Source organism: Mandrillus leucophaeus, unplaced genomic scaffold, assembly GCF_000951045.1.
Source record: "Mandrillus leucophaeus isolate KB7577 unplaced genomic scaffold, Mleu.le_1.0 Scaffold1164, whole genome shotgun sequence".
NCBI classification, from domain to species: domain Eukaryota; kingdom Metazoa; phylum Chordata; class Mammalia; order Primates; family Cercopithecidae; genus Mandrillus; species Mandrillus leucophaeus.
Window position 1 is genome coordinate 115,673 of NW_012099921.1, and position 10,463 is coordinate 126,135.

Below are 10,463 nucleotides of genomic sequence, written 5' to 3' on the forward strand. Positions count from 1 at the left end.
AACTCCTGACCTCAAGTGATCCGCCTGCCGAGGCCTCCCAAAGAGCTGGGATTACAGGCAACCGCGCCCGGCCTATAGCACAGTTTCTAATACATGCTACTATATGTATGTGTCATAGTTTATTAGCCATTCCCTGCTGCTGGATTTTTAAGGACTCAAGTTTTTGGTTATTTTTTTAAGATAAAGTACACTGAGGGGCTGAGGCTGGATTGGAGAGTATGGGTATGTTCTAAACTTCATACTTACAGTATGGTAATAATGCAGTTGAGATACTGCCTTTCTTCCAATGAAGCTCAAAGTGCTTTGACATCTGATCCATTGCTAATCCTTAAGATGCTCCCATAAAAACAGAAACATGAGTGTTACTATGTCTATTTATTAGGTGGTCACAGAGTTTGGTGACTAAGTTGTTTGTTAGGTCAAGGTCTCACACACACACTCCTGTGTTGCAGGAGGATGGCCCTGAGTCTGAGCCCTTTCCCCAGAGTGCTGGCAAGGGCAACCACCAGGAGGAGGTGACCAGGGGACCACAGGGTGCACTCGGTCACCTCTGAGAGCTCTGTCGGCACTGGCTGAGGCCAGAGGTACACACCAAGGAGATGTTAACCATGCTACCAAAGGAAATTCAGGCTTGACTGCAAGTCAAGTCAAGGTCCAAGTCGGAACTGACTTATGAGAGTCCTCAGTATTTCAGTCATGGGTTTTTGCCAGGGACTTTGCATTTCTGATACTCATTCTTTGGTGTTTTGGAAGGAACAATGCTGTATTTTTTGTGCTTAGGATACTTTTTTTGTTTTTGTTTTTGTTTTTGAGACGGAGTCTCACTCTGTTGCCCGGGCTGTAGCGCAGTGGCGAGATCTGTGCTCACTGCAACCTCCGCCTCCTGGGTTCAAGAGATTCTCCTGCCTCAGCCTTCCAAGTAGCAGGGACTACAGGCCCCTGCCACCACACCCAGCTAATTTTTGTATTTTTAATAGAAACGGAGTTTCGCCATATCTCAGGTGATCTGCCCACCTCGGCCTCCCAAAGTGCTGGGATTACAGGCGTGCGACACCCACCGCCTTCTCTTACCACAGATGTTTTCAGGAATAAGCCATTTTTTCTTTAAGAGGAACAGGAAACGTCTGTTGGTTTGCATATGTGAGGACCACTTGGTGGTCTGACCTGGGCTTTTGTGAGTTAGATTGCTTTAAGACAGTCTACCTATAGATTATGGTTCTCTTTTTTGTTTCTCAGCGGGACTACTTGTTGATATCTGAGGAGGGAAGTGTCTTACCTGAGAGCCTGGCTGGAGAAGACTGGGGTTCAAGGCTTGAAGCCTAAGTGATTGCCCCAGGACCGTGGATGATGGCTGCAGAGATCCCGAGAGTGACCACTCCGCTGAGCCCCTTGGTCCAGGTGCCTCAAGTGGAAGATAGACAGAAGGAGGAGGTCACCACCATGATCCTGGAGGATGACTCCTGGGTGCAGGAAGCTGTGTTGCAGGAGGATGGCCCTGAGTCTGAGCCCTTTCCCCAGAGTGCTGGCAAGGGCAGCTCCCAGGAGGAGGTGACCAGGGGACCACAGGGTGCACTCAGCCGCCTCCGAGAGCTCTGTCGGCGCTGGCTGAGGCCAGAGGTACACACCAAGGAGCAGATGTTAACCATGCTACCAAAGGAAATTCAGGCTTGGCTGCAAGAGCATCGGCCTGAAAGCAGTGAGGAGGCAGCGGCCCTGGTGGAAGACTTGACCCAGACCCTTCGGGACAGTGGTGAGACGCAGAACCTCATAGGGAGAGGGCGGGAGCACCCTTCCAAGGTGGAGGAGTGCGTTGTGTCGGAGGAGGAGAAGGTGGTGTCCAAGACAGAGTGGGGGGCTAGCGCCATCCCTCTGCTCTGTCTGCAGGCAGTCAGCATGTTCATCAGCCTTTTAGTGTCCTCACTGTGTGCAATGTCAGCTCCAGAACTGCGGTGTAGGAGAGGCTTAGAGCTACCTTTGCATTGTAAGCACAGTTTTTACTTCTATGTTTATTTGGAGTGGTTGGGAAGGTGGTGGAAGTTACACAGGGAGGAGATGGAGACCCCTGGCACCTTCACTTGGTTGTACAAGAAACATCCAAATAGTTCTTGCAATTAGAGAAAACAATCTGATATTTTCGACTTTTTTTTTTTTTTTGAAACAGAGTCTCACTCTGTCGCCCAGGCTGGGGTGCAGTGGCACGATCTTGGCTTGCTGCATCCTCCGCCTTCTGGGTTCAAGCAGTTCTCCTGCCTCAGCCTCCTGAGTAGCCGGAATTACAGGCACGCGCCACCATGCCTGGCTAAGTTTGTATTTTTAGTAGAGACAGGGTTTCACCATGTTAGCCAGATTGGTCTCAAATTCCTAACCTCGTGATCCGCCCACCTTGGCCTCCTAAAGTGCTGGGATTACAGGTGTGAGCCACCCATGCTTAGCCTCAAAGTGATTATTTTTGTGAAACCAAGAGAAATGACAAGTAAACCAGCTAATAACTAGGGACTTTCTGTGGTATAAAGTAATCATAGGCTCTTAAAATCGTAATTTCAAGCAAGCTCTTTGCAATAGTTACTCTATTTTTTTCCGGTGTTACTAATAAGTATTGGGATCCTGTCTTGCCATTTAACCGCTCTGTCTCCCTCCTGGTTTTCTGTTGTAAACTGGACTCACTTGATGACCAAATATTTACTTCAGATGTACCTGTGCCTTTAGGGCTGTCTCAGGGGTCATAGGATATGGCTGCCTTTGTGCTAATGAGAACTACGGAAGTTCAGAGAAGGGAGCATGGAGAGGAGAGGTCAGGTCAGAGAAGGCTTCCTGGAGGAGGTGACACCTAAGCAGGAGGTTGTAGAAGGGATTAGGGTGTGGCAGCTGAGAGGAGCTGTGCTGAGCAGAGGCTTGGAAGGGCAGAGCCAAGGTAGTTTATACCTTTGGGTAACAGCAGAACTGGCTGATGGGAGTGGCAAGTGTGTTTTTAGGAAGTGGTAGGAAGTAGAGTTTGGGGGAAGGGTGAGTGAGGGCCTGGACTGAATGTCATTGGCCTTAGCAGGTTCTTGAACTAGGGCCCCAGGGGGCATGGGAGGAAGTGGAGTTTGGCAACAGGATGTAGGTTTGATTAGGGTAGTGAGAGGCTAGGGGCAGGAGAGCAGCCAGGAAGCTCCCTTGTCATCGGGTGTGCAGTGATGGGGGTTGGCCCCAGATGGGGCACATGTGAGAAAGAACTGATAGTCACCATGGCTAGCACTTCCCAAGCTCTTTCTGCAAGGCAGGACATATGCTTAGCATCTAATATGGAAAACTCATGTAATCTTCACCACCCTAGAAGATAAGCAGGATTATCATCACCAGAGATCCCTTAAGATCATATGCCTTTGTACCAGGCAGAACCAAGATTTGAACTTACATGTCTGAGGACATGGCCCATGTTTTTAAGCGCTGTCACGTGTATGATTCTAAGAGACACTTCCTAGTGGGTGTTGGAAGTTGGGGATGCAGATGGAATTAAGACAGTGACTAACTCCAGAGCATCTGGCCTGGAGGATTCAGAGGACTGGAAAGAGAAGAGAAGGAAACTGAAGGGGTTTGGGGCAGACTATCACAACCTCCAGGGACTGGGAGAATGAGTAGAGCTGTCCTGTGGAGAAAGGGACTGATGCTGAAGGTCTGCAGTGACCCAACCCTGCCCTGGGCACCTTCATGTCTGTCTCACTAAGAATCCTATGAGTGGCTGGTGTTGTCATTTCACAGACAGGAAAATGCAAGTTCAGGAAGCTCACTCACATGCCTGTTAAATGGTGGAGCCAGGATTCAAACCCAGACCTGTCTCTTTCTGCATAGAGATCTCAATTTTACTTGAAGCAAAGTGGTTGATTTTCTTTGGTCCTGAAAAAATAACTTTGAATTTTATTCCTCCTATTAAAATAAACAAACCTGTCTTCCTACTTTACAGCTGTCTTTGCTTGCCTTCTGGTGGAGGTGACCAGTTTGAACTTTGGATCTGCAGTCAGATACTGTGGAGGAGAGAGTGGCGGAGGGCTGAGGAGAGGCCTCAGGTTGTTATTTGGTTGGGGAGGCACAGAGCAGAGGTTCAGGTCTCAGCAGGTGTCAGAGGTGATTACAGCCCTTCCCATCCAGCTTGCGGCAGGGCCTCTGCCTTTCATCTTTCACTGGGCACCTGAGATGGGAACCAGTGGGGACCATCCCAGACGCGTGAGTTTGTCTGTCCCCGTCTTCTGCCTCTGAGATTGTCTTTGTTGGTCTTTGTTTAACAAATGCCCCTGCTTCCTCATGATTGCTCACAGGAGTCCCTGCATTTGTCTTCATCCCTTCTCAAACATTTACTCGACATAAGGCCGCGTGACCTCTATTCTGTTTGTCCTGCTTGGGACCTTTGGACACATTCACCCAGCACAGGACATTTCCAGGCCTGGTTAGTCAGTGGTGGTTTAATGTTTTTCTAACAGGAACCTCTGGGCACTCACGATTCAAGTGCCTTCTAATTCTAATGAAGATCGGACCTATGTTAATAGATTAAGAGGCAGAGCTTATGTCTCTCTGTGACTGTTTTCTGAGGACATTTTACTCTCTATACCCAGCCCTAATCCAGATGCATGGAGTTTCTCACCTGAATTCTTGGAGCAGCTGCCAAACTGAACCTGTCTTCAGCTTCTGCCACTTCATCACAGCTCTTCCACTCCTACCAGAGTGATGGGGCCCTCCAGCTTAAAAACCTTCATGAGCTTCCCAGTATCTACCAAATCAAGCATGACCTCCGTGTTCTGCTTGGAATCCGTGACTCTGTGGGACCTGGCCCAGACCCCCGCTGCAGCCTGCTCCCACCCCTGACCCTCCATGCTCTACCCCCACTCCATTCAGATCTTGCTCTTTCTTGAACACAACCTGTGCTTTTTTTTTTTTTGAGACAGGGTCTTGCTCCGTCCCCCAGGCTGGAGTGCAGTGGTGCCATCTGGGCTCACCACAACCTACGCCTCCTGGGTTCAAGTGGTTCTCCTGCCTCAGCCTCCCGAGTAACTGGGATTACAGGTGCCCACTACCATGCCTGGCTAATTTTTGTGTTTTTAGTAGAGACAGGGTTTCACCACATTGGCCAGACTGGTCTCGAACTCCTGACCTCAGGTGATCTGCCCACCTTGGCTTCCCAAAGTGCTGGGATTACAGGCGTGAGCCACCGCGCCTGGCCCTTGCTCCTAGATTTTTGGCTTGGAATAGCCTTGTCCCATCTCTGTTGATAAAATCCCAGTTATTCTTTGAGTGCCCACCCATGGAGACCCTCTTCATTAAAGCTGTTCTTAAACCCTGTCCCTTTTCCCTATCCCCAGTTCCACACACCTAGGAGCACCTCTAATCACCTCTGCTAGAAGTCATCTCCCCCAGAACATTCAGATTCTCTCTCTTGGCTTTTTATCATAGCTCACCTTGTTTTCTGTTTATATGAATATTTGTCTTATTTCTTCTAGGAACCTATAAAATCCTAGAAGACAAGGAACTTTTTTAAATTTAATTTAAATTTTTTAAAATTTAATTTAAAATTAATTTAATTTTATTTTTTGAGATGTCGCTTGTCACCCAGGCTGTAGTGCAGTGGCATGATCTTGGCTCACTGCAAGCTCCGCCTCCCAGGTTAAGGCCATTCTCCTGCCTCAGCCTGCTGAGTAGCTGGGACTGCAGGTGCCTGCCACCATGCCCAGCAAATTTTTTGTATTTTTTTTTTTTTTAGTAGAGACGGGGTTTCACCGTGTTAGCCAGGGTGGTTTTGATCTCCTGACCTCGTGATCCGCCCACCTGGGCCTTCCAAAGTGCTGGGATTACAAGCGTGAGACACCGCACCCAGCCAGAATCTGTCTTTTTCCTTTCTCTTTAATTCCCCCTCTTCCCTCTCTTCCACCCTACTTCCTCTTCCTTTCCCTCTCCCTTCAGTATCATGAACCTCTGAGCCCCACCCTAGAACTCCTGAATCAGACACTTTGAGGGTGGCCGGGCCCGATGGCTCATGGCTGTAATCCCATGTCTTTGTGAGGCCGAGGCGGGTGGATCACTCAAGGCCAGGAGTTTGAGACCAGCCTGGCCAACAAAGTGAAGCACCATCTCTACTAAAAATACAAAAAAATCAGCCAGGCGGTGGCGTTTGCCTGTAATCCCAGCTACTTGGGAGGCTGAGGCAGGAGGACCGCTTGAACCCGGGAGGTGGAGGTTGTAGTGAGCTGAGGTCGCGCCATTGCACTCCAGCCTGGGTGACAGCAAGATTCTGTCTCAAAAAAAAAAAAAAAAAGGAAACTTTAAGGGTGATGCCCAGCACCCCTCTAAGTGATCCCGATTCAGACTCCAGTTTGAGAACCTCTGCACTAGACCTCTGGTTCTCAAACTCAGCCGCACATTAGAATTACCTGGGGGCCTGGAGCCTACTCCAGGGATTCTAATTTTCTGATTTAATTGGTAATGGGTATGGCCTAGGCAAGGGAGTTTTGAAAGTGCCCCATGTGGTTCTATTATGCAGCAAAGTGTAAAGACCACTGCCATAGAGCTTTGTTCCTCAGGGGGTCAGTGGGCCAGCAGCATCAGCTCACCTGGGAGTTTGTTAGACATAAGGACTATCAATCTCACCTAGCCCTGCTGAAGCAAATTTGCATTTGACATGATCTCCAGGTGATACCTATGCTCTTTAAAGTTTGAAAAGCATTAATGACCCAGGAGAGGAATAGAGGTTGTTAACTTCAAGCCTTCTCTTGTCCAATAATTGAGTGAAAGAGTCACAGCTGACCTCTCCAGCCATCCTCAGCATCATCTGGCTTTCAGCCATCAGAGGCAACAGGTGATTTGTTTTGAGCTTGCTGCCCCAGCGAAATGCTCCCTTAATGACCACAAATGAACACACACATTCATTTGTCTCAGCCAGAAAGGGAGTGGAGAGTGTTAGAGCTTATGTCTTTCTAAAGCTACAATTTTTAGTTTCAAAACAAAATTACTTTAATATGTGTATGAGAGAGACAAAGTCTTACTCTGTCAACCCAGGCTGGAGTGCACTGGTGTGATCATAGCTCACTATAACCTTGAACTCTTGACCTCAAGTGATACTCCTATTTCAGCCACCCAAAGCACTGCGATTACAGGAATGAGCCACTGTGCCCAGCCCAAAAATTACTTTTAATTTACTCAAATATTTGAAAAGTATACCAGACAGAACTCTTAGGGAGAAGTAACGTTATAACTATGAAATGTTTGGCATTCATTTATTTCACCAGATAACAGTCCATTGGTGTTTTTATCAGCAGTTAGTCTTTCAAGCAGCCAGAGTTCAGGGGGAACAATGCTCCCAGTCCCTCAGGGACGTTCAGGTTTCCGCTGGGCTTGCCAGGGCAGCGCTCTAATGCAGAGAGCCCCATTGAGAATGGAGCTAGGCATACCCTATGTCGGAACCACTTCTCTCTTTTAGACCAGTGTCTGAGACACAGGGGTAGGTTACAATCAGGCAGGAAGGGGCTGGAGAAGAATTGTGAGCCAAACACAAACCAGAGCACCAAAGATTGTGACCAGTTTATTTCGTTGTTATAAATAAACTATAGCAAATTCAGGTCCATCCCCTATTGACATGAGTCTTCCCCATGTTCATGCTGGTATGCTCTCTGGTGGGGGAGAGAAAGAGGAGGCCTGTGGCCAGGCGAGGACACGCAGGGCTCTGTGAATGGCCATGGGAATTTGTGCTTTGCATGTGAGGCCAGAGCACACGTGGCAAGTGCAAGAAATACAAGGACCATTGGATTAGATCGAGCTACGGTGGCGGCTTTTGTCCAGTGACAGATAAGGGGAGAGGTCCCGTGGCCCTTCAGGAACTGTTCCAGTGAATGATTTTTGGACAGTGGTCAAATCATTTTGAAAAAACTAAAATTGGATACCTACTTCGCAGCTTACAAAGAAATAGATCCCTCCTTTGCAAGTTACACAAAAATAGATCCCAGATGGATTATAGATCTGTACTAGAGAGGATCTGAAATGGCATGTAAGAGAATATTTTTGTAATCTTAGCATGCGGGAAGGACTTCCATGTTTGTTTGACAGGAACCTCTAGGCACTCACAATTCAAGTATGAAGTGTGAATAAGCAGTACAGAAATACAGAAATCATCAAAGCTGGATTAGAGAAGTCTTTTTTTTTTTTTTTTTTGAGATGGAGTCTCACCCTGTCGCCCAGGCTGGAGTGCAGTGGCGCCATCTCGGCTCACTGCAAGCTCTGCCTCCCGGGTTCAAGTGATTCTCCTGCCTCAGCCTCCCGAGTAGCCAGGACTACAGACGCCCACCACCTCTCCTGGCTAATTTTTGTATTTTTAGTGGAGATGGGGTTTCACCATGTTGGTCATGCTGGTCTTGATCTCTTGAACTCAGGTGATCTGCCCGCCTCTGCCTCCCAAACTGCAGGAATTACAGGGAGTGAGCCACTGCACCCAGCCAAAACAGAAGTGTTTCATATAAAACATGATACTGTGAATCAAGTTAAAAGATAGCATACACATTAGGAGGAAATATTTGCATCTGACTCTGTAATGTAGCAGATCATGAGTCAAAATCCTTGCTCTACAAGAGCCTCTGCAAATTCTTAAGTCAACCGAGTAGAATAAAAGGTAAAAGATGTAAAGAAGCAATTTAGAAATAAAGAATTAAGAATTATGAAAATATGTTCTGGCCGGGCACAGTGGCTCACACCTGTTATCCCAGCACTTTGGGAGGCCAAGGTGGGCAGATCACGAGGTCAGGAGTTTGAGACCAGCCTGATGATCATGGTGAAATCCCGTCTCTACTAAAAATACAGAAATTAGCTGGGCGTGGTGGCGGGCACCTGTAATCCCAGCTACTCAGGAGGCTGAGGCAGGAGAATCGCTTGAACCCAGGAGGCAGAGGTTGTAGTGAGCGGAGATCGTACCACTACACTTCAGCCTGGGCGACAGAGCGAGACTCTGTCTCAAAAAAAAAAAAAAAGAAAAGAAAATATGTTCTGTCTTATGAATTATCAGGGAAAATACCTATTACAGCAAGATACTATTAGATACTATTATTGTACCTAGCAGACCATCAGATTTAAGAGTGTTTCTAGGCCAGGCATGATGGCTCACGCCTGCAATCATAGGACTTTGGGAGGCCAAGGGCGGTGGTTCACCTGATGTCAGGAGTTCAAGACTAGCCTGATGATCATGGTGAAACCCCATCTCTACTAAAAATACAAAAATTAGCTGGGCATGGTGGCATGTGCCTGTAGTCCCAGTTACTCAGAAGGCTGAGGCAGAGAATCTGTTGACCTGGGAGGCGGAGGTTGCAGTGAGCAGAGGTCACACCACTGTACTCCATCCTGGGCAACACAGTGAGACTCTGCCTCAAAAAAAAAGAAGTTGGGGTCTCACTCTGTTGCTCAAGCTGGTCTTAAATTCCTGGACTCTGCCTCGGCCTCCCAAAGTGCTGGGATCACAGGCATGAGCCAACAGGTTTAACCCATATATTATATTTTATTATTTTAACCATTTTTAGAATACAGGTCAGTAGCGTTAAGTACATTCACATTGTTGTGCAATCATCACTGGTATCCATCTACAGAACTTTTTCCTCTCAAGCTGAAACTCTGTGTCCATTAAACAATATTCTCCTTTCCCCCCTCCCCCAACCCCTGGCAACGACTAGTCCACTTTCTCTGTGATTTTGATGACTCTAGATACCTCGTATAAGAGGTGTGTTCTTTTGTGTCTGGCTTTTTTCACCTAGTATAATGTCCTCAAGGTTGAGGCCAACCCATGTTGGAGCATGGGTCAGAATTTCATTCCTTTTCAAAGCTGAATAATATTTCACTGTATGTGTATACTGTATTTATTCACCTGTTGATGGACATTTGGGTTGTTTCCACCTTTTGGCTATTGTGAATAATTCCTGAACATGATACACAAATATCTGTTCTAGTCTGGGCTTTCAGTTTTGGGGGGTTATATACCTAGAATTAAAATTGCTGGATTAGGCCAGGTATGGTAGCTCACGCCTGTAATCCCAGCACTTTGGGAGGCCAAGGTGCAGGGATCACCTGAGGTCAGGAGTTTGAGACCCGCCTAGCCAACATGGTGAAACCCTGTCTGCTAAAAACACAAAAATTAGGCGGGCTTGGTAGGAGGTGCCTGTAATCCCAGCTACTCCAGAGGCTGAGGGAGGAGAATCGCTTGAACCTGGGGAGGCGGAGGTTGCAGTGAGCCAAGATTGTGCCACTGCACTCCAGCCTGGGTGACAAAGCGAGATCTTACCTCAAAAAAAAAAAAAATAAAGAAAGCAAGACTGTTCTTACCTATATCTTTAATGCCTAACTGATTTCTGAGTTTTGGAAGGCTGAGGTAGGAGGTGAGAGGATTGCTTGAGCCTGGGAGTTCAAGACAAGCCTGGGCGACATAGTGAGACCCCATCTCTTTTTTTTTTTTTTTTTTTGAGACA

General features: G+C 47.4%; 1 protein-coding gene across 4 annotated transcripts in view; it reads left to right on the forward strand.

Annotated features, from left to right (window-relative positions):
• Positions 1–10,463, forward strand: part of ZSCAN2 (zinc finger and SCAN domain containing 2) — a 24,275-nt gene that overhangs the window by 1,869 nt on the left and 11,943 nt on the right. For 3 of the 4 annotated variants that reach the window (XM_011999184.1, XM_011999205.1, XM_011999192.1), the window contains exon 2: positions 1,237–1,750. In XM_011999184.1, the coding sequence (XP_011854574.1) occupies positions 1,345–1,750 (406 nt within the window). In that variant the 5' untranslated portion in view covers positions 1,237–1,344. The remainder of the gene's footprint in view (positions 1–1,236; positions 1,751–10,463) is intronic. The other variant, XM_011999197.1, reaches the window with a different exon arrangement.